This window comes from Dendrobates tinctorius, unplaced genomic scaffold (assembly GCF_039654945.1).
Source record: "Dendrobates tinctorius isolate UK_male_01 unplaced genomic scaffold, ASM3965494v1 ptg000070l, whole genome shotgun sequence".
In the NCBI taxonomy this organism is placed as follows: domain Eukaryota; kingdom Metazoa; phylum Chordata; class Amphibia; order Anura; family Dendrobatidae; genus Dendrobates; species Dendrobates tinctorius.
This window is the reverse complement of record NW_027361738.1, coordinates 47,899,159-47,924,012: the sequence shown is the minus strand read 5'-3', so window position 1 is coordinate 47,924,012 and position 24,854 is coordinate 47,899,159. Positions and strand designations below refer to the sequence as shown.

The 24,854-nt window shown below is 42.0% G+C and overlaps 1 protein-coding gene across 1 annotated transcript in view; it reads left to right on the top strand.

Annotated features, from left to right (window-relative positions):
* Positions 1-24,854, top strand: part of ADARB2 (adenosine deaminase RNA specific B2 (inactive)) — a 945,686-nt gene that overhangs the window by 876,278 nt on the left and 44,554 nt on the right. Inside the window, exon 10 of the mRNA XM_073581643.1 lies at positions 16,002-16,183. Within this exon, the coding sequence (XP_073437744.1) occupies positions 16,002-16,183 (182 nt within the window). The remainder of the gene's footprint in view (positions 1-16,001; positions 16,184-24,854) is intronic.

Sequence of the window (24,854 nt, the reverse complement as noted above, 5' to 3'; positions counted from 1 at the left end):
TTCATCCCCCTGCTTAATGCGGATAAGATTATTTGTACGCCCCCCTGAGGTCAAGTTTGGTAAACCAGCAAGCACCTCTGACTCTAGAGAATAGATCCGAAATCAGGGGTAACGGATACTGATATTTAATAGTAATTTTATTGAGGGCACGATAATCAATACAAGGCCTTAAAGAACCATCCTTCTTGGCCACAGAAAAAAAACCGGCACCTAAGGGTGAAGAGAATGGTTTAATATGACCCTTCTCCAATGCCTCCTTAATATAGGACCGCATAGCCTCGTGCTCGGGTACAGATAAATTGAAGAGCAGACCCTTAGGAAATTTACACCCCGGGCTTAGTTCAATTGCACAGTCATAACTCCTATGAGGAGGCAAGGACGCAGACTCATTCTCACTAAATACATCATAGAAGTCCGCAAAATAGTCAGGAACCTCATGCGACTGAGGAGAGGTGGAAAAAACCGGAGCCTCACTAAAGGTACACCGGCAACCCCAACTCACCACAGACACAGACTTCCAATCCAAAACTGGATTATGAATCTGCAACCAGGGAAACCCCAGAACAATGGCATCATGCAGACCATGCAACACCAAAAATCTGCAATTTTCTTGGTGGTCTGGGGCGACCCGCATGACCAACTGGGTCCAAAACTGAGGTTTATTTTTAGCCAGAGGGGTAGCATCAATCCCCCTCAAAGGGATAGGCGTCTGCAGAGGTGTCAACGGAAATCCACAACTTTAACAGCAAAATCCAAGTCCATTAGGTTTAGCGCTACTCCCGAATCCACAAAAGCCTTGGCGGAAAATGTGGACAGGGAACAGATCAGAGTAATTGCCAAAAGAAACTTAGGCTGAACCCCACCAACAGAAAACGTGTATGCAAAGCGTTTCTCATGTTTAGGACAAACAGAAATAATATGTGAGGCATCTCCACAGAAAAAACACAGCTTATTACGCCTTCTGAATTCCTGACGTTGCGCCTTAGACAAAACTCTATCACATTGCATAGGTTCAGACGTCTGTTCAACCGGTGGCAACACCTCTCGTGTAATCCTGCGTTCACGTAAACGCCGATCAACCTGAATGGCTAAAGACATAGAATCGTCCAGACCAGAGGGAACAGGAAATCCCACCATAGTATCTTTTACGGCTTCTGACAAACCCTTCCGAAAGAGAGCAGCCAAGACACTATCATTCCAGGTAGTAAGGACAGCCCACTTTCGGAACTTTTGACAGTACAACTCTGCAGATTCTCGACCCTGGTTCAATGCTAACAGGGTCTTTTCAGCCTGATCAATAGCATTAGGTTCGTCGTACAGCAACCCCAAGGCTTGAAAAAATGCATTCACATTAGTCAGAATAGAGTCATCTGGTTTCAAAGAAAACGCCCAATCCTGGGGTCGCCGCGCAGCAAAGAGATGACAATTTTAACCTGCTGCGTGGGGCTCCCTGACGAGTTAGGCTTCAAAGCAAAAAATAATTTACAATTATTTTTGAAACTCAAAAATTTAGATCGATCCCCAAAAAATACATCAGGTGTGGGGATCTTTGGTTCAACAGCATGTGAACGAGCAAGATAGGCAGAAATTCCTCGCACTTCAGCAGCGAGCTGCTCCACACGATCAGACACTTGCTTTATCTCCATTGAGAGGAAAAAAAAAAATTCCCCCTACGGCCTCAGAGATATAGAGGAAAGAATATACACACTCTTTTTTTTTTTTTTTTTTTTTAAACACAATTCTTTCCTGCTATTGAGTACCCAAGGATCTGCGGTTTGGCGGGTGATTCTGTTATGATTGAGTCACCGTAGGAGGCAAAAACAGAAATGCTAGCTAAGTCCAGAAAACCAGAGAAGTTGGCAACTATCAGATTGCAGACCCCTGAACCTATCAACACAACTAGCAGTAGCCGTGGGGGGTTCCTACGATGACCTAGACCCCTCGATCACAGCCGGAGAGATACATAGGCCTAAAGAAGGAAAGGGGAAATCTAACTGCCCCAGAGCAGACCCCAAAGCAATAGGCAGCCCCCCACATATAATGACGGTGAAGCAAGATGAAAACACTTACACAGACAGAAAGACAGACTGAGCAAAGACGGGGCCCAAAAACTACCTAGATAGGAACGGATAGGAAGGCTGCTGTCTGCAATCTGCCAAAACCCTATCAGAGACAAAAGCCAACAAGCTGATATAAAAATGGCCCTGAAGCAACTAAGCTTCAAAAACTAAATCAGCACTCAGGTACTGTCAGAAGACAGAGCTAACGGAATACTGCACACTCCAGCAGGGAGTGGCAGAATCCAAAAAGCAAGAAAAACAAAAACAAATTTTAAATGCAAAAAGGCAAAACAGAAAACTTAGCTTTAGGAGAGCAGGAATCAGACTGGTGTCCAAGAGTCCACAGAGAAATCACCCGCAGGGCAGAAAGGGCGTAGGCTGTCTTGTATCCAGTCAGTGACTCCACTCAGCCAATCATCTTCATTAGTCCCAGGTGCCTGATAATCAGGCTCACTACCTTCCTTCACTAGAATAGGGAGTTCACCAGGCCTCAGTGACGGAGGGGAAAATGAACTCACAACAAGCTCTCGTTACACATAGCGATATCGCTAGCAATATCGCTGTAACGTCACTGATTTTGTGACATAGCAGTGATATTGCTAGCGATATCGCTATGTCTGATGCTTACCTCCGACCGACTCCCCCGCTGCTCATGGCTGGTCCCGCGACAACGTCCTGGATCATTTCTCGTCGGGCGCTTCCTGCTGGGCTTCCTGTGGCGATGCGTGGATGCGGGCGGGAGGACGTCAGGATCGCCGCGTCTGACAGGTAAGTAGCGACCCCTGACCACTGCTATGTCGCTGGTGAGATCTGCCTGTTTGGCAGCTCACTAGCGACCACTTAGCGATGCACCAGCGATCCATATCATTGTCGGGATCGCTGGTGCATCGCTAAGTGTAACGGTACCCTAACTTTCCATGCCAAGGATTTTCACAACCAATCTACGGGAACTGGTGAACTTTATACTTTGTACTGAACTTGAGTATGAGTACCCTCATCAAAAGAGCATGTGTTGTGTTAAATGTGGCAAGTGTCAAAACAAGTTCCATTTTTAAGTCCATATTTCTTTCAAATGTTTTGGAAAAAGGGGCACAGGGGTCTCACAAAAAAGTTTGTTGTTACATCTGCCCATTGTCTCTTACTGACTCTGAATAGCAGTCATGTGTTAGTCATTCACAGCTAGTTGAACAGAGTTTGTATAAAAAACCTTTCCAGCTTTGTTAATTCACTGTAACATCTGCGCCAATTTGTGCCTCCTCTGTTTCCACTTTGGCCACTGGGCAGCAGTGTACCTTTTGCTGCTTGCTTCCCTGCGACTTTTGGTGCTGCTTTATAAGGGAGCTATGGAGTTAATTTTAGTCTAGGCTTTCCTTCCTGTGAGCTTTGAATGGAGCAGTCAGCTATTTAAACTCCTGAAGTTCTGACTCTCACTGTCAGTCAATAGCATTGTTGTCCTGCTTTATACTGCTGTGCTCCAGTTTGTTCTGATTATTCACGTTCCTCTGAAATCAGTCAGAAGGTGTGACTTGTGCCAACTCTGTCCGAGGTAACCTTTTTGAACCTGTGGCCTCTAACAGAAGTGACAGTTATAGATTTTCATTTAGATTTTTTACATAGAGTTAGTAGTATGCTAAGATGGTGGTATAATTTCCCAGTGTCAAAATCAGGTAATTTTTTCAACAATCTTATTTTAATTTCCGTGTGTGGTTCCACTATTACTCCGCAGCAACATGCCCGCTGTCTTGGGGTCATACTTGACTCCGAGCTTTCCTTTGCCCCCCACATCCGATCACTGGCTCGCTCTTGTTACCTGCACCTCAAAAACATTTCTACAATTCGACCTTTTCTTACTTTTGACTCCGCAAAAACTCTTACTGTTTCTCTTATTCATTCTTGTCTTGACTATTGTAACTCTCTTCTAATCTGTCTCCCTCTTACCAAACTCTCCCCCCTCCAATCTGTCTTGAATGCTGCTGCCAGGATCATATTCCTCGCCAATCGTTATACCGATTCCACTTGTGCAAGTCATTACACTGGCTACTAGTGTTGAGCATTCCGATACTGCAAATATCAGGTATCGGCCGATATTCGCTGTATTGGAATTCCGATACCGAGTACTGATATTTTTACAATATCGAATGCCGGAATCGGAAGTTCCCATAATGCAATGAGCCAGTGTTGTGGCTGTGATTGGCTGCTGAAATGATGTCATCATGATGCGCGGTCTGTGCGGGCCTGCCAGAGGTCTGTGCGGGCTGCCGGGGGTCTGTGCGGGCCTGCCGGGGGTCTGTGCGGGCTTGCCGGGGGTCTGTATGAGCCTGCCGGGGGTCTGTGCGGGCTGCCGTGGGTCTGTGCGTGAGTCATCTTAGGAGGCAGCTTGTATACCTTGTTATGATGCCCAATATGTGCTATTAGGTCCCCTGAGGAGTCAGCAAGTGACGAAACGCGTCGGGATGCACAGGTATTGTGTAGGGCTAGTATTGTGAGGGTTAGATGTGGACTGCCCTTGTTAGGGCGGGAGTCATGGGTGTTAGAAACATTAGCTCCTTTAGGGCTTGAATAGGGCAAATGCCTTTTTTCCTGACCTTACATGACTCAGATGGGACATCTGACCTTGGACATTCTCCATCTGCATGTGGTGAGATCTTTCCTTTTCACATAATGTATATGCATTTCTTATATTTGATGTCTTCTCTATATGCATGAACAGGCATATTCCTTGATCTGAACAGGGTAGAGGTTTATTTTGTTTATTCCTCTGTTAAGGAATCTGTTCATCGGTTTATACTTGGTCTTTATTCACACTTTTCAGACCGAGTATTTATTAGTCCAATCTTTTTTTTTAGTTTTTGGACTTGGAATAGCCACATGTATATATTGTGGGTGATCTGTTGCGTTTATTTATACAGACACTCTCTGTTATAGTCTGTGGCATCTGATTCAGTGTGTTTTTATCTGCACTTTATCTTTGGTAGCTTTTATTACATTATTAAAGGTTATGTTTTATGATTGTTCTCTATTGCTGATTTGCTATTCTATATCGTGAGAATTTGTGGGTATCTAATCCACTCAGTGCTGTATTTCTATACAGTACATATAACATAGAGTACATACTCACCATCACCTGTCACTTTGATCCCCGAAGCCAGTGTCATCTCACTGTAAAAAATATTAAAATAACAAACAACCGATATACTCCCTGATCCGCAGAAAGCCACGAGTGTCCCACGACGATCTCCTGCAGTACATCACTGAGAGGTTACTATAGTTCACTTGTCTCACTTTATGGCAAAAGCTGCGTTGGAACTTTCTCACACAGCAATGCCAAAAGTGAGACTAGGGACTATTTTTTAACAGTGGCGGAGGAATACAGTGCAGAAGGATACCTACCTCCCATCATTGTATTCCTGGGGCCCCTAGAGAACGGTCGCATCAGCTGATGCTGCTGTTCTCCACGGGAGATCGTCGTGGGACACTCGTGGATTTCTGCGGATCAGGGAGTATATTGCTTGTTTGTTATTTTAATATTTTTTACAGATGACACTGGCTTCAGGGATCAAAGTGACAAGTGATGGTGAGTATTTACTCTATGTTGTATGTACTGTATGTCTATATGTATGTATTGTATGAATGTATTGTATGTAGTATGTAGTATGTATGTTGTATGTCTGTAGCATGTTTATGTATGCTGTATGTATGTAGTATGTATGTTGCATGAATGTAGTATATATGAAGTATGTATGTAGTATGTATGTATGTTGTATGAATGTAGTATATATGTAGTATGTATGTATGTTGTATAAATGTAGTATACACTCACTGGCCACTTTATTAGGTACACCTGTCCAACTGTGTGTTAAGACTTAATTTCTAATCAGCCAATCACATGGCGGCAACTCAGTGCATTTAGGCATGTAGACATGGTCAAGACAATCTCCTGCAGTTCAAACCGAGCATCAGTATGGGGAAGAAAGGTGATTTGAGTGCCTTTGAACGTGGCATGATTGTTGGTGCCAGAAGGGCTGGTCTGAGAATTTCAGAAACTGCTGATCTACTGGGATTTTCACGCACAACCATCTCTAGGGTTTACAGAGAATGGTCCGAAAAAGAAAAAAAATCCAGTGAGCGGCAGTTCTGTGGCCGGAAATGCCATGTTGATGCCAGAGGTCAGAGGAGAATGGGCAGACTGGTTCGAGCTGATAGAAAGGCAACAGTGACTCAAATTGCCACCCGTTACAACCAAGGTAGGCAGAAGAGCATCTCTGAACGCACAGTGCGTCGAACTTTGAGGCAGATGGGCTACAGCAGCAGAAGACCACACTGGGTACCACTCCTCTCAGCTAAGAACAGGAAACTGAGGCTACAATTTGCACAAGCTCATCGAAATTGGACAGTAGAAGATTGGAAAAACGTTGCCTGGTCTGATGAGTCTCGATTTCTGCTGCGACATTCGGATGGTAGGGTCAGAATTTGGCGTAAACAACATGAAAGCATGGATCCATCCTGCCTTGTATCAACGGTTCAGGCTGGTGGTGGTGGTGTCATGGTGTGGGGAATTTTTTCTGGGCACTCTTTGGGCCCCTTGGTACCAATTGAGCATCGTTGCAACGCCACAGCCTACCTGAGTATTGTTGCTGACCATGTCCATCCCTTTATGACCACAATGTACCCAACATCTGATGGCTACTTTCAGCAGGATAATGCGCCATGTCATAAAGCTCGAATCATCTCAGATTGGTTTCTTGAACATGACAATGAGTTTACTGTACTCAAATGGCCTCCTCAGTCACCAGATCTCAATCCAATAGAGCATCTTTGGGATGTGGTGGAACGGGAGATTCGCATCAGGGATGTGCAGCCGACAAATCTGCGCCAACTGTGTGATGCCATCATGTCAATATGGTCCAAAATCTCTGAGGAATGCTTCCAGCACCTTGTTGAATCTCTGCCACGAAGAATTGAGGCAGTTCTGAAGGCAAAAGGGGGTCCAACCCCTTACTAGCATGGTGTACCTAATAAAGTGGCCAGTGAGTGTATATGTAGTATGTATATGTATGTTGTATGAATGTAGTATATACACTCACTGGCCACTTTATTAGGTACACCTGTCCAACTGTGTGTTAAGACTTAATTTCTAATCAGCCAATCACATGGCGGCAACTCAGTGCATTTAGGCATGTAGACATGGTCAAGACAATCTCCTGCAGTTCAAACCGAGCATCAGTATGGGGAAGAAAGGTGATTTGAGTGCCTTTGAACGTGGCATGATTGTTGGTGCCAGAAGGGCTGGTCTGAGTATTTCAGAAACTGCTGATCTACTGGGATTTTCACGCACAACCATCTCTAGGGTTTACAGAGAATGGTCCGAAAAAGAAAAAAAATCCAGTGAGCGGCAGTTCTGTGGCCGGAAATGCCTTGTTGATGCCAGAGGTCAGAGGAGAATGGGCATACTGGTTCGAGCTGATAGAAAGGCAACAGTGACTCAAATTGCCACCCGTTACAACCAAGGTAGGCAGAAGAGCATCTCTGAACGCACAGTGCGTCGAACTTTGAGGCAGATGGGCTACAGCAGCAGAAGACCACACTGGGTACCACTCCTCTCAGCTAAGAACAGGCATCTGATGGCTACTTTCAGCAGGATAATGCGCCATGTCATAAAGCTCGAATCATCTCAGATTGGTTTCTTGAACATGACAATGAGTTCACTGTACTCAAATGGCCTCCTCAGTCACCAGATCTCAATCCAATAGAGCATCTTTGGGATGTGGTGGAACGAGAGATTCGCATCAGGGATGTGCAGCCGACAAATCTGCGCCAACTGTGTGATGCCATCATGTCAATATGGTCCAAAATCTCTGAGGAATGCTTCCAGCACCTTGTTGAATCTCTGCCACGAAGAATTGAGGCAGTTCTGAAGGCAAAAGGGGGTCCAACCCGTTACTAGCATGGTGTACCTAATAAAGTGGCCAGTGAGTGTATGTAGTATGCATGTATGTATGTTGTATGAATGTAGTATATATGTAGTATGTATGTTTTGTTTTTTTTTTTACATTCAACACATTAGCCGGATGATGGGACTACTACTTTCCCATCATTGGCTAATGTGTCAATCACTGTCATTGTAGCAGGCATAGCCCGATGGGACTTGTAGTCCCATCGGACGATGCCTGCACACACACAAAGCCTTGCAGGCTCGCACAGACCCCCGGCAGGCCCGCACAGACCCCCAGCAGGCCTGCACAGACCCCCGGCAGGCCCGCACAGACCCCCGAGAGGCCCGTACAGACCCTGCCCGCACACACAGACACGCACAGTGTCCGCCCACGCACCGCCAACACTCTTCCCCCCTCCCAAACTGGATGTGCAAGTAAAGAAAGGGTTTTTTTTTATTCCGATATTTGTGCCCCATTGACATGCATGGGTTTCCGGTATCGGAATCGGCGATACCCGATACTTTTTGGGTATCGGTCCGATCCAGTCCAATCTGATACTTCATGATATCGGATGGTATCGCTCAACACTACTGGCTACCCATCCACCCACTCCAGAATCCAGTACAAACTTATTACCCTCACCCGCAAAGCACTCCATGGCTCAACACCACCCTACATCTCCTCCCTTGTGTCAGTATACCACCCTATAGTTAGCATCCTCAATAATCAGAACCTCCCACTCCCGTCTCCAAGACTATACACGTGCTGCGCCAATTCTTTGGAATGCACTTCCCAGGTCAATACGATTAGTCCCCAATCCCCACAAGTTTAAGCGTGCCCTGAAAATGCATGTATTCAGACTGGCCTACCTCCTCAACACATTAACCTAATTTTTCCCTGTGTGGCACAGCCAAAAGTTTTACCAGGTTCTCCGCATCATGTTCCCACATGCTTTATGCATCCATTAGCCCTCTGTGTCTGTACTGTTACACACTTAACATTATGGCTGGTCCATACAATCAGGGGGAATTGTTACCACCCACCTTTCGTGTCTCCCTTTATCCTCCTAGATTGTAAGCTTGCGAGCAGGGCCCTCATTCCTCTTGGTATCTGTTATGATCTATGTGATTATTGTTATGCTGTAATGTCTATTGTCTGTACAAGTCCCCTCTGAAATGTGAAGTGCTACGGAATATGTTGGCACTATAGAAATAAAATTTATTATTATTATTAATAATCAAATCCTTGTAATAAAGAATTTGTTTGCTACTAAGATAAAGATATTTTTGTATTTTCTCCGACCAGCATTCCAATTGTATAATTTGCAGTCTTCAAAATTTTGGACAACTTATGAACATGGTTTTGCTAAGCTCAGCACTTTTTTCCTGGTCAGGGGACTAGCCCTGCAAATTCGGGACTATGGGCAAGTATGATTCAGTGTTTTATAAACTGAGTTGTTTCCATTGCACTGTATCGATCACCTGTACATCTACAATGAAATACCTATCTTAAAAATTTTGTCGGGGCTCATGAAATAACTATTTTTTTTACAATACAATATTTTACATCAGTATTTGTAAGCAAAAATCAGGGTTGGAACATTCAGAGAAAAAGTATAATAGAAACATGTCATTATTCTTCGTTTTTCACCCACTCCTGATTTTGGCTTAAAAATACTGATGTGAAATACTGACACGATACTGAACGTGGCCTAAATATGTCTGGTATTTGCACTGAAGGAACATAGGCGGAATTATAATATCTGACCAAGCTAATTAACATACGTGAAAGCACAAGCTGTTGGGGTTTTTTTTGTTTTATTCTAGACAGTTCTTTTAAAGGGTCGCATCATTCCTCAGAACGATCGCCTGCCAAATTTGTATTTTCTAATTTTTGTGAACTCTGTTATGTTTGGAAAATACATTTTGACATCTAAACTATGGTTTAGAAAATAAAAACCACATTCTCTAAATATCAGTCCAGCTTTCTAAACTAATAGTCTCCACTATGTTTACATAATATATACCCTTTAGGCTACTTGCACACTTGCGTTCCTTGGAGCTGCGTCGGGCTGTGCACGGCTGCCGCTAAGCTCCGCCCCTGCCATGCCTCCTCCCGTTAGCTCCGCATATGTGCGCATGACGCTGCATGCCACCTGCGTACCCTATCTTTAGCATTGGGTATGCAGGCCGTGTGCAGGTATGCGTTTGCCGGTGCATGCGTCCTTTTGACGGAGCACCGAGCGCCCCAAAATGCAAGAGGGTGCGTTTGGCGCACCGTCAAAAGGACGCATGCTCTGGCAAACGCATACCTGCGCACGGCCTGTGTACCCAGTGCTAAAGATAGGGTACCCAGGTCGCATGCAGTGTCATTCGCCCATGGGCGGAGCTAACCGGAGGAGGCGTGGCAGGGGGCAGAGCTTAGCGGCGGCTGTGCGCAGCTCCAAGGAACGCAAGTGTGCAAGTAGCCTACACCACTCATCCAGACCGTTCACAGCAGAAAGCTTATATGAATTTGCGAAACACTGCTTACTCGTCCAATGCAGTTTATTAGAAAGAGATAGAATACAGACATGATCCATAATAATTCTACATGTAAAAAAAAATATGTATTGGCAAGCCAAAAAAAAACCCAAAACATAAGATTATCTGTCTGCCGCCATAATTGTTCATTTAGCATTTTGAAAAGGTGAGTATTTAATGATATTCCTTTCTTTCCAAATATTACATTACTTGGAGGAATTGCCGAACAGAGATATGCAAATCTGATAGTCTAAAGTAAATGCTTCATAAAATCAATGACTGTTTAAATTGTGGGACTAAATTGTTTGTATATAAATATTACCTTTTATATTCCATTTGAGTTTTATGTAGATGAACACATTACTTTAATGACCTGTATTTGCAGAGTGAGAGAAGAAGATTCTCTAAAAATTCTCAGCAGCCAGATGGCTGCCTTTTCTAGCATGAGATTAAAAGATGTTTCTAATTCACAGCTCTGCTTCTGAGGCAAATTAATATCGCAAGCTAAATTGCTTGTGTTTTTGGAATAAAATTTAAAGGGACCGTTTTTTTTTAATTTTGCAAAGTGCTTTGTGTCACAGGTTCCTTAAGCAGATTGCTCCTCAGGTACAACGCGCCTGTTTAAACATTTGGTAATTAATGGGAAGTATTCCGTGGTAATTGACTGCTTTGGGAAAGGGAAAATATAATGACTCCTGATTAATCATGAAAAGAGATTCATTGCATGGAGGCAGAACAATAATTGCCCTAACGATCGAGAAATGCTAATTAATGAACAGGACGATGATGTCAGAAATTAGCTACAAAATGACCATTTTTAGGGGAAAAAAAAGGATTGTGTTTTCCTCTGTCGAAATTCAATCGCTGTTTATAAAAGGGTAGAAATAGCTAAAAACAATGATAGTGGCTGACCTTTATAGTCTTAAAGACAGGCCTAATTTATAGAGGATTGGCATGGGCATAACTATAGTAGGTGCTGGGGTTGTAGTTGCACCCAGCCCTGGAACCTTGGGGGGAACTAAGTTATATATGAGAAGACCAATACTAATAAAGACCTGCAATAGTTGGCTATATTGGATTGGACCCCACCAGCTTCAATTTAAGCCATTGTTTTTTGAGGTCATTGGCAAAGTATATATACAATGTGGGATCATTGGCAATGACCAAAGGCATATATAAAACATATATACAGTATATGCCTTGTGTTTTCCTTCATGTATTGGGACTCAAGAGTATCTTAATTGACAGAGGAGCTTCTGTGCCCTCTCAGGCAAAAAAGACCTAGATACAAAGGAGAAACAAAAATTTGGATAGCACCAAGAATACAAAGGCAAAAAAACAGCCGGGATGGATACTCCAAAAATCTGGATCCCCAAATCCAGTATGGTCAACACGAAAAAGAGAGAATGAATCCAGCTTCCATCTGTAAAAAAGGTGGAATATTTTTTGGAATGTCATGATAAAAGACATAATGTTTTGACCTGCATAGAAGCATTTCTCAAGTAGTGGATAGAAATGCTACATGTACAGTACCTATAACTACACCACTGTGTATTGACCATTTATGTCATGATAACTATATACACGCTATACACATAGTTTCCAACTTTAAAGAGTAAACCAGAGCAATAGCAATCTTTTTTTGGGGGAGGTGTGGAGTCAAAGTTGAAATTGAAATAAGGTAGTAAGATACTGCTGCTGTTGGTAGCACTGTAGTACTGGAACATTTTTTTAGAAAAGTTTTCATGAACGAAGATTTCATTGGTGATATGATATCACCAATAGGAGCAGGAATGTTTTATAATCATTTAACAAATGTGTGTATTTAGTCACCATCCCCTTAGTTAATAGACAATTTCAGCAATATGAGCACATTGTTTGTCAGATTTATGGCTGAGTGTCCTCGACCAACACAGGTTTAATTGGCCAAAATGGCACGGATACTGTAAGTTAGAAGCTCTGTAGGGTCAGTATACTTGGCCGTAATATGGTTGAAAGATGCGGTCATATTAGTCTTATGTCTGTCAGGCCTGGCAGCTCATCAGCGAGCTCACTTGTGGAGCTCCCCGCACTGGATCCCGTCCATTACTGGATCTGCAGGCTCATATACATAGATTGTTAGTAAATCCTCCAAAGGCATGTTTCCTTCCTTTCCTAAATCTTCAATTTTGGAATCCAATATGAGAGTTGTGTTGAGAACTTATTTTTGTGCTCCAAGTAATGAAGCGTATTCTTAGATATTGTGTCTCAATTTTCTGATGAAGTCACAATCAGACTGGCCCACCACAGTAGCAATGAGTCTTCTTGAGGTTCTGACACAATGAGCCTCAAAAATCAAGCAAAAACAACCACATTTGGGGTTTAGTTGGGTCCATTTTTTATGAGCTGATTTCCAAATAACTTATTAAAGTGGCAAAATCCCTTAGCTAGCTTTTGATGAGTATAATATCTCCTGACCACTCTATACACATGCATTCTGGGCTTGGTACACTTCTCTACATTGAGAACAAAATGATTAAGCATACTGAAATCCAATGTGTCCAATCCTTCTTTTCCTGGCACTTGCTGTCTTAAGGGGGCTTTACACATAGCGATATCGCTAGCAATATCGCTAAAGCGTCACCGATTTTGTGACGCAGCAGCGATATTGCTAGCGATATCATTACATGTGATACTTACCTCCGACCGGCTCCCCTGCTGGCTATCGCTGATCGCGCGAGATCGGCCTGGTCCATTTCTCGTCGTTGGCTTCCTGCTGGCGCCGACGAGGGAGCCATGGACACGGGTGGAAGACGGACACCCTCACCACATCTGAAAGGTGAGTACGTCCGCCGACCGCTGCTGCATCGCTAGTGAGATCTGCCTGTTTGGCATCTCACCAGCGACCATTTAGCGATGCACCAGCGATCCTGACCGGGTCATATCGTGGTCGGGATCGCTGGTGCATCACTAAATGTAAAGAGGCCTTTAGTTTAGTTGGCACACCCACATTCACATTAGATGGCTTGTTAGATCACTGAAATCAGGGTATTTGGCAGCATTCTTTTGTCCTTGGCCACCACTAGACCTAAATGATTATATGTCCTGTGTCTGCAAGGATAACAAAATCTACCTTATCTCCAAAGAAAAATAAAGCCTCAAGCAGTAATTGATTATGATATATTGTCCGCCTAAGTAATGCAAGGGCAAAATGTGTTGTTTATGGGGAGAGCAACTTTTGTGCCAGCTCTACATTCTGGAGAAGAGGGCAGGGACAGCCCTTTTCTTGCATTTACAGTTGTGGCCAAAAGTATTGACACCCCTGCAATTTTGTCAGATAATACTCAGTTTCTTCCTGAAAATGATTGCAATCACAAATTCTTTGGTATTACTATCTTCATTTAATTTGCAAATGATTCCTATTATACGCTAAATTGCCATTCAGACACATTACATGACGATGTTGCACTGTATCATGGCTTTCCTTACAAACAGAAGTTATAGTATACAGTTGTGGCCAAAAGTATTTACTCCCCTGCAATTCTGTCAGATAATAGGAAAATGATTGCAAACACAAATTCTTTGGTATTATTATCTTCATTTAATTTGTCTTAAATGAAAAAACACAAAAGAGAATGAAGCAAAAAGCAAAACATTGATCATTTCACACAAAACTCCAAAAATGGGCCAGACAGAAGTATTGGCACCCTCAGCCTAATACTTGGTTGCACAACCTTTAGCCAAAATAACTGCGACCAACTGCTTCCGGTAACCATCAATGAGTTTCTTACAATGCTCTGCTGGAATTTTAGACCATTCTTCTTTGGCAAACTGCTCCAGGTCCCTGATATTAGAAGGGTGCCTTCTCCAAACTGCCATTTTTAGATCTCTCCACAGGTGTTCTATGGGATTCAGGTCTGGACTCATTGCTCGCCACCTTAGAAGTCTCCAGTGCTTTCTCTCAAACCATTTTCTTGTGCTTTTTGAAGTGTGTTTTGGGTCATTGTCCTGCTAGAAAGCCCATGACCTCTGAGAGAGACCCAGCTTTCTCTCACTGGGCCCTACATTATGCTGCAAAATTAGTTGGTAGTCTTCAGACTTCATAATGCCATGCACACGGTCAAGCAGTCCAGTGCCAGAGGCAGCAAAGCAACCCCAAAACATCAGGGAACCTCTGCCATGTTTGACTGTAGGGACCGTGTTTTTTTCTTTGAATGCCTCTTTTTTTCTCCTGTAATCTCTATGTTGATGCCTTTGCCCAAAAAGCTCTACTTTTGTCTCATCTGACCAGAGAACATTCTTCCAAAACGTTTTAGGCTTTTTCAGGTAAGTTTTGGCAAACTCTAGCCTGGCTTTTTTATGTCTCGGGGTAAGAAGTGGGGTCTTCCTGGGTCTCCTACCATACAGTCCCTTTTCATTCAGACGCCGACGGATAGTACGGGTTGACACTGTTCTACTCTCGGACTGCAGGGCAGCTTGAACTTGTTTGGATGTTAGTCGAGGTTCTTTATCCATCATCCGCACAATCTTGCGTTGAAATCTATTGTCAATTTTTCTTTTCCGTCCACATCTAGGGAGGTTAGCCACAGTGCCATGGGCTTTAAACTTCTTGATGACACTGCGCACGGTAGACACAGGAACATTCAGGTCTTTGGAGATGGACTTGTAGCCTTGAGATTGCTCATGCTTCCTCACAATTTGGTTTCTCAAGTCCTCAGACAGTTCTTTGGTCTTCTTTCTTTTCTCCATGCTCAATGTGGTACACACAAGGACACAGGACAGAGGTTGAGTCAACTTTAATCCATGTCAACTGGCTGCAAGTGTGATTTAGTTATTGCCAACACCTGTTAGGTGCCACAGGTAAGTTACAGGTGCTGTTAATTACACAAATTAGAGAAGCATCACATAATTTTTGAACAGTGCCAATACTTTTGTCCACCCTCTTTTTTATGTTTGGTGTGGAATTATATCCAATTTGGCTTTAGGAAAATTATTTTTGTGGTTTTTCATTTAAGACAAATTAAATGAAGATAATAATAACAAAGAATTTGTGTTTGCAATCATTTTCAGGAAGAAACTGAGTATTATCTGACAAAATTGCAGGGGTGTCAATACTTTTGTCCACAACTGTATATGCTATTAATGTAAGCAAGCAGCCTGGATGACAGTATAAAGCTTTGTAGATAGTAGATCTGGTCATGTTAGGCTAATGGTTATGTCTGTTAATATGGTAAGAGATTATCAAAAAAGGGTGAGTTTTTAGATTGACTTTATAGGCATAATATACCGTAGACCACGATAACACAAACTGTGGATCTCCCGCTGTCACTGAACTACGAGATCCAGCCTGCTACGACGAGTCGGGGAAATTCTAGCTCGATAGCGCTGGACACCCTATGTGTTTCTGATTTTGTCAGCAGGTAACTCGAGTCTTGTACTGTGACTGCAGCTTGTAATCACCTGATTCTGTATTTTCTGACCAGTGTAATTTCAATTTCTTTGTCCAGATGGAATATCCTGGGGTTACAGGGTGCTCTTCTTAGTCACTTCATCGAGCCTATTTATGTGCACAGCATTATCGTCGGCAGCCTACACCACACAGGCCACCTGTCCAGGGTAATGAGCCACAGACTAGAAGAGATTGGTAAATTGCCAGCTCCGTATCGGCATAATCATCCTCTCCTTAGCGGTAAGCAAATACCTTTCTTGTAGACAAATTACATTATTCCCCTCTGTTCTTCTAAACCATGGTAATTGTGCAAGAAGCCTGCATGAAGGTTAATCAAGGTCAAGCTGCTACAAGCCTTCCTTCATTATGTATTATTTACTGAAGACCCCTCTCAAACCTTTACTTCATTGTCTTTTGAATTAAATATATGTACATCTTTCCAAGCATGTATTTTCAATTAATGTAGATAATATGGACATCCAGGATGCTGGAGTAGGCTACATGCAATCAACATAATTTCCTACAACCTGCAGTATGATCACTTTGTAATTCGGATTTAATGCATAGAGTTGTACAAATAATTTTTTTCTTATTTCTTTTGTCTTTCTATAAGAATAAAGGCCCTCATGTATTGAAATTGATCTAGAAATTTATTTGTATCTAAGACAGAAAAAATGTGATCTCGCCTAGTAAGGGTGCAAAATCTACCAACTTCTGCAATAAGTCAGTGCTTGGGGTATTTTGTGGCATTCTACATAGTATCCAAATTATAAACGGAAAAAATGGTTGTAAAAATAAAATAATGTATGCATTTTCTTACAGGTAAATTCCCTTTAAAGGGAAACTATTACCTCCAAAAAATATATTTACTTGTAGATAAAGTGGTAATCTGAACCTAAAAACTGTTTACATCATGTTAACTGGAAGAGTGGCTACAGGGAGAAAAGTCTTTTTTTCTCCCTGCAGCTGCTCGCTTCCAGTCATTGAGGCAGTACAGGGATCAGGGACGGTCAGCACTCACTACAATACAGCTTGATCTGCACACATACAATGTTTTTGGAGATAACAGGTTCCCTTTAAATGATTACAAGATAGGTTATTAAACTTGGAGTTAATCGGTTCAGAAAAACGAAGGCTTAGGAGAGATTTTGTTACAATGTGCAAACATGTGAAGGGACAGTATAGAGATCTTTGTAATGATTTTTTATATCTAGGTCTGCGACAGGGACAAGGGGGCATCTTCTACATCTAGAGGAACAAAACTTTAATTTTAATCACAGATGCAAATTCTTTACTGTAAGAGCAATGAGAATACAGAACTTTCTGCCACATGATGTTGTAATGGTTGATTCACTACTAAAATTCAAGAGAGCGGTCTGGATGCCTTTATTGATAAATATAGTATTACACGTTGTTGGCCCCATGGGGAACTAATCTGATTTCCATGTGGCGTCAGAAAGGAATTTTCCCCTGATATGGAGCTATTCATGTTGGCCTCATGGGGTTTTTGCCTTCCTCTGGATCAGTATGTTAGGCTCAGCTCAATTGACATAAGAAGTCTAACTTCAACCCTAAAACTATGAAACTATGAATACATTTACTGGGACAAATCCCTTTACTTTGGGTAATCTAGAAAGTAATAATAAAGATGAAATAGTATGTGCTTATCTGGCCAGTAAAACCAAGAGGGACTATATTCCAAATTTCCCTACAGCCCTAGCTCCATACAAGCACAAAGAGTGCTATTTCTTAAACTTAGATGGACAGTGGTCTGATAATGATTTCCCCTTAGGTGGAGTTTTTTCTACAGTGTGTCTTCAGACTAGAGGAATACTTTGAATTGCTTCCAACGGTGGACTCAAGCTGTCACTTAATAGATGAAACTGGCAAGCGGCACCAGAGAAAGTTTTCAAGTAGCCCCAGCCTTAAAAGAACATATTAAGGATTATTTTACACTGTGACCTTTGTTAGTGTGAAATTTGTAGGGAAAGTTTAAAAAATATAGAAACTACAAATGAGTACAAAGAATGCCGCTGTAAAGGTATGAACAAAATAAACTATTTTGCAAGTACCACCTAGGAGAAGTAGCTTCCCTATAAGTTAATGTCAATCTAACCCTTTAATAAGTCTTGGAACATGCCAAGGAAATAAATTCCAAGATGGACGCGCATCTACAGACATTCTGTTTTGGGGTTCAGAGAACAGTCTGGCTGGATCAGTGTCAGGCCCCTGAGGGAACGTGGGCGAAGTACTGGTTCTCCTTAAATATACCAGCTAAGTATGGAATCTTACATGCAATGCTGCATTGGAAAGAAGTATGTAAATGATCTGTTCGGTGGAATGAAAGAAAACATCTTGAAATTAACCTCTAGAATGGGTAGCAACTGTTATATAAGGCAATCAGCCATCATACTGTAATGCAAATAATATAGACCAAATGCCCAAGGTATATATCACAGTGCTATGGTGATCATAAACAGGCAAGGCGAAACGCGCTTTGGGGCGGACGCACGTGCTACTGTGCCCTCTCACATATGGTGTCTATACGAGGTATGGCTCTTAGATCTCTAATGTACGTATATACTCTGTGCATTTCTCTAAATGTTAAATGCCTTGGTGCATTCTGTACATACTCTACACGTTTATGATCACCATACCACTGTGATTTATACCTTCGGCATTTGGTCTGTATTATTTTCAATACAATATGGTGGCTGATTGCCTTATAGAATTGTTTTATTCTGTTGGCCTTTAGCTTGCATTATGCATCCTGCACTTTATACTGCATATACGCACCTTCTCTTTCTCCCCCTCCAAACCTGTTCTTATAATGAAATGTTAATAAAATGTTTACATTTTTCCATCCTCTTGTACTGTTTTGATCATTTTTCTTTTCTCTCTGTTCATATTTCCAATTTGACGATCTGTCCATTATACTGTCCTATATGTGGGACCATAATGAATAATATGATATTTAAATATACTTAATAATTGATAATGGTGCCACTATCTTTGTTGAGCTATCTTTACTATATAGTACATTGCCTAGTAAGACTTCATAATCAGCTGATCTCTTTAAGGAGAACCAGGACTGCCCCGCACTGTATAGGTAAATGTAGGCATAGTCATATAGTAGCATGCATTCCCCATAGGGTTCCGTTGTGAAAGAAAAATGTACGGCACCATCTGCCGCACTGCAAGTCAGCATCAAAAAGAGGTGCTGATGTACCACCCCAAAATGGCCAAAAAGGTTTATTCCTGTTGGATCTTCTACAAAGCTAAAAAAAAAGGTTCAATGTAATAAGCAGAGAACTGATCTCTGAAGTTATCCTTATACGTACTGCTTTCAGGGCAGAATATCTCTGTAAGGACTTTTGCTTGCCGGATCCTGGAAGGCAGTGCATGGACGTTCAGCGTGTGCATGTGTCAGAAGCTTACCATTTCCTAATTAAGCAAAATGAGTTATGCTATTCCAATGTAATCACACAAGTGACCTTGATTCACAACCAGCTAATTAAAATAATTATATCTGGATAAGTAGTACTTAAGCCATGATGCTTAAAGAGCTAATAATTAGTTAATATCCACTCTGCACTCAATGGTCAATAGCGTTAGCACACAGTAAATCCATGCCTCAAGTGTATTTAAATGTGGGGCAAATTCCCCAGTGGGATGTGCCAGTAATGGCTAAAGTGGTTGGAAGACGCTGTCTATGGAAACAAGGTTCTAACAGGTCATATTCATACCTCTCATATCATTTTTGTCTCTGCATACATAAGTGATGTTAAAGGAATCACCAGATATCTCTCCTCATAAAATGGGAACATTAGCCTCATGTCTGTGAATATACAGTGGGTATGGAAAGTATTCAGACCCCTTTAAATTTTTCATTCTTTGTTTCATTGCAGCCATTTGGTAAATTCAAAAAAGTTCATTTTTTTCTCATTAAAGTACACTCTGCACCCCATCTTGACTGAAAATAAACAGAAATGTAGAAATGTATTCATAGTTGTTAAAAAAGAAAAACTGAACTATCACATGGTCATAAGTAGTCAGACCCTTTGCTCAGACACTCATATTTAAGTCACATGCTGTCCATTTCCTTGTGATCCTCCTTGAGATGGTTCTACTTCTTCATTGGAGTCCAGCTGTGTTTAATTAAACTGATAGGACTTGACTTGTAAAGGCACACACCTGTCTATATAAGACTTCACAGCTCACAGTGCATATCAGACCAAATGAGAATCATGAGGTCAAAGGAACTGGCCAAGGAGCTCAGAGATAGAATTGTGGCAAGGTACAGATCTGGCCAAGGTTACAAAAGAATTTCTGCAGTACTCAAGGTTCATAAGAGCACAGTGGCCTCCATAACCCTTAAATGGATGAAGTTTGGGACCACCAGAAGTCTTCCTAGAACTAGCTGTCCATCCAAACTGAGCAATCATGGGAAAAGAGCCTTGGTGAGCGAGGTAAAGAAGAACCCCAAGGTCACTGTGGCTGAGCTCCACAGATGCAGTAGGGAGATTGGAGAAAGTTCCACAAAGTCAACTATCACTGCAGCCCTCCACAAGTCGGGCATTTATGGCAGAGTGGCCCAATGGAAGCCTCTCCTCAGTACAAGACATATGAAAGCCTGCATAGAGTTTGCTAAAAAAAACACATGACGAACTCCCAGACTATGAGAAATAAGATTCTCTGGTCTGATGAGACAAAGACAGAACTTTTTGGTGATAATTCTAAGCAGTATGTGTGGAGAAAACAAGGCACTGCTCATCACCTGCCCAATATAATCCCAACAGTGAAACATGGTGGTGGCAGCATCATGCTATGGAGGTGTTTTCAGCTTCAGAGACAGGACGACTGGTTGAAATTGAAGGAAACATGAATGCGGCCAAGTACAGAGATATTCTGGATGAAAACCTCTTCCAGAGTACTCTGGACCTCAGACTTGGCCAAATGTTCACCTTCCAACAAGACAATGACCCTAAGCACGCAACTAAAATAACAAAGGAGTGGCTTCAGAACAACTCTGTGACCATTCTTGACTGGTCCAGCCAGAGCCCTGACCTAAACCCAACTGAGCATCTCTGGAAAGACCTGTAAATGGCTGTCCACCAACGTTCACCATCCAACCTAATGGAACTGGAGAGGATCTGCAAGGAAGAATGGCAGAGGATGCCCAAATCCAGGTGTGAAAAACTTGTTGCATCATTCCCAAGAAGACTCATGGCTGTACTAGCTCAAAAGGGAGCTTCTATTCAATACGGAGCAAAGGGTCTGAATACTTATGACCATGTGATATTTCAGTTTTTCTTTTTTAATAAATTTGCAAAATTTTCTACATTTCTGTTTTTTTTCAGTCAAGGTTGGGTGCAGTGTGTACATTAGGGTGACCGCAAAAAATCGATGTCGCAAATTTGTCCGTCTGCACCCCACAAAACGATTCCCTTTTCCAGATATTGAGATAGCCAAAATTTCAGCTCGATCAAACGACGTTAACCCGTGCCGCTCGTCGCTCAAAGTTTGAAAAAATCCAAATTGAGGTATTTTAAGATTTAGGTATTTTGCATAGTCTGTTAGACTATAAAGAATGTGACAACAACATTGCAGAAATAGCCCTGACCAAATTTTCGAACCATTTGTGGTATTTGAATGCAGAGTTGGTGGGATTATCGTTTTTTGATCCCACCATTACAGACAATGAAAAGTTGTTAATGGCTAATAAATTGCTCAGTAGCACAGATGAACCATCAGAGCACGCTAGGGTTGTAAATCCAAAAGTTAGGAAAGAAAAATTAAAAGAGGTAGGAAGTAACCGACTTTAACGACCTTCTGACAAAAGATGAAGAACAAAAGCAGTATGTCCTGCAAGTTGTAAGCAAATGCCGAGCATTATATTCTGACGTTTCAAAAACTACTTTAACAAAAGCTCTAGAATAGATTAGATAACTATGTAAAATTATCAACTCATGTAGGTTAGCGTGCTCTGATGGTTCATCTGTGCTACTGAGCAATTTATTAGCCATTAACAACTTTTCATTGTCTGTAATGGTGGGATCAAAAAACGATAATCCCACCAACTCTGCATTCAAATACCACAAATGGTTCGAAAATTTGGTCAGGGCTATTTCTGCAATGTTGTTGTCACATTCTTTATAGTCTAACAGACTATGCAAAATACCTAAATCTTAAAATACCTCAATTTGGATTTTTTCAAACTTTGAGCAACGAGCGGCACGGGTTAACGTCGTTTGATCGAGCTGAAATTTTGGCTATCTCAATATCTGGAAAGGGGAATCGTTTTGTGGGGTCCAGATGAACAAGATTCCGACATTTTTTCCCCCCCATATGAGATCCGGTCACCCTAGTGTACATTAATGAGAACAAAAATGAACTTTTTTGAATTTACCAAATGGCTGCAAGGAAACAAATAGTGACAAATTTAAAGGGGTCTGAAAACTTTCCGTACCCACCGTAGGTTTACAAATTATATATGTCTTACAAAATCTACTGATTTTCCAATGAAACATTTCTCAGCAGTGGATGATTTAAGTAATAATGAAGTTGAAAATTCTTACAAAAATAATAGAAATCCAAATCGGTGCATGGACTGTTACCAAAAATAATAGGCAATACAAGTGTTAGAGAAGACTATGAGCAAGTCTAATTACTGTGAACTCGGCCCCGAGCATGGTGGTGGATGAGTTAATAAGAGCATTGTCACAAAAGCCGACTCTCCAGGACATAATATTTTAGGAAAAACAGGATCTTGTTATACGGATTTAAAAGATCTTGTCATATCCGCTATAGTTAATAACCTGCAGATATAGTGGTAATCCGCAAGTTAAATGGAATCTGTCAGCAGGTTTTTGACACCTAATCTGAGAGCAGTATAATATAAGGGCAGAGACCCCGATTCCAGCAATGTATCACTTACTGGGTGTAGTTTTCATGTAGATTTTTCTTTGAAAACTTAATGTAGTTTTTCTTAGTATCACTGTTTTATCAGCAGGCGATTATCACTAGAAAACTAGCAAACCTGCTGCCAGGTAGTCCTCCATATTCATGAGCTGTGGATAGCCCCCACTATTGATTGGCAGCTTTCTGTGTACACTTTGGGAACATGGGCAAAAAGCTGCCAATCAGTGGTGTGGGCGGGGTTATACAGACATCCGCATTTAGAGAACTTCTAGATCTGCAGCAGAGAAAACTGTGATTTTATTAAAATGACAGCAAGCAGCCCAGTAAGTGACACATTGCTGGAATCAGGGTTTCTGCCTCTACATTCTGCTTCTCTCAGAAGAGGTAGCCCAATCTTGCTGATTGTTTCCCTTTAATAGCATTGCAAGACTGTCTGGCCGCCTTACTGAAAGTGAGGATACCGGAAGACAATAAACTTTGTTCCGCGAGCCTTTTTGTCATAGTGGGGTGAGCGGAGTGGCTTTAGTTGCTAAGTACACAGTGAGTTGTGGCTGTATATACGCCCTTGGCACTTTGATTGACAGCTCACTCTACACAGATGCACTGCATGAGCAGGAAAATGTGTTAAGCATATCTATAGTCTCCAAATCACCCAATAGAGGGGTGCAGGTGTATTTTTGGTACCTGTAGGTGCCTATGTAACACTATGCGACTTATGCCACTGTATGCATGTACAGTGTCTTTTTCAGGGATATATATTGGAAAATAACCCCAATGTGTTGTGAGTTCATTCTCTGGTTCACCAGTTGTGAGTTCCCCTTCTGGACTCCCTCTGGTGTTGACGGGAGGTGGTGCGGCTGGTTTGATCGGTGGAGATCTGCCACCTGAGAATGAGGATGATGATTGGATCTCAGGATTCTCAGATTGGATTTAAGACAGCCGACGCCCTATTCAGTTGCTGGTGATTCCTTCTGGCTTGTCAGCTCTTGGTTTTCAGCTCTGTTCCAGTCATCTAAAGCTAAGTTTTTCTGCTAATGTTCACACTTGATTTTGTTGGTCTATTCAGTTTTTTGTGTGGTCTGCCAGCCCCGGCTGGGGGCTGAGCTGAATTTCCACTCTTATTTATCAGTATTTTGCCAATTGGCTTTTTGTCCCTTACTAGTTCGGTCTCTTTTTGCTCTGTCTCAGAATATTTCAGAGTGCTGATATAGTGGGAGAAGTCTAGTGACTTCAGGGTTAATTTTGCTATCAGAAGTGTTGGACATTATTTTTGTAGGGTTTTTTGCAGGTTGCAGACAGTGCCTTCCTTTCCTTTCCTGTCTAGTTAGTTTGGGCCCCATCATTTGCTCAGCCTATTTTCCTGCCTGTGTTTGTACCTTCATCTTGTTTCACCGGCAATACATGTGTGGGGGCTATCTATTCCTTTGGGGTCTGCTCTGGGGCAGTTAGTTTTCCCTTTTCTTGCTTTAGGCTTATGTAGTCCTCCGGCCGTGATGATGAGGCGTCTAGATTCATCGGAGGTACGCTCCACGGCTACTGCTAGTTGTGTGGTAAGATCAGGGATCTGCAATCTGCATAGTTACCAACCACTCTGGTGTTCTGTGGCTTAGCGTGTTTTGCTTTTTTCTCCTCGGTGACCCATTCATAACATTAATGTATACGTGCACAAGGTTTTGTTAACCTTCCATGTGCAAGCATCCATTCCTCATATGTCCCGATGCTTCAATTTATACAACATAAAAATATGTATAATGAACTGTCCATAATAGATTATCTCTATATAACGGACATTTTTTGGTGAGCACTGCACATGCATCATTGCCAATGTATTATACAAGACGTACTGTATAACTGAGCTTTAAAGGTAAGTATTCCTCTACTATGAAATTATAAGTATTTATAGCCTCCTCCTAGAGCCATTATGGCCATAATTACTGCATCTTTACACTGTTTAAACCAATTAACCCCCTGGCACATTTCTTAGCTAATG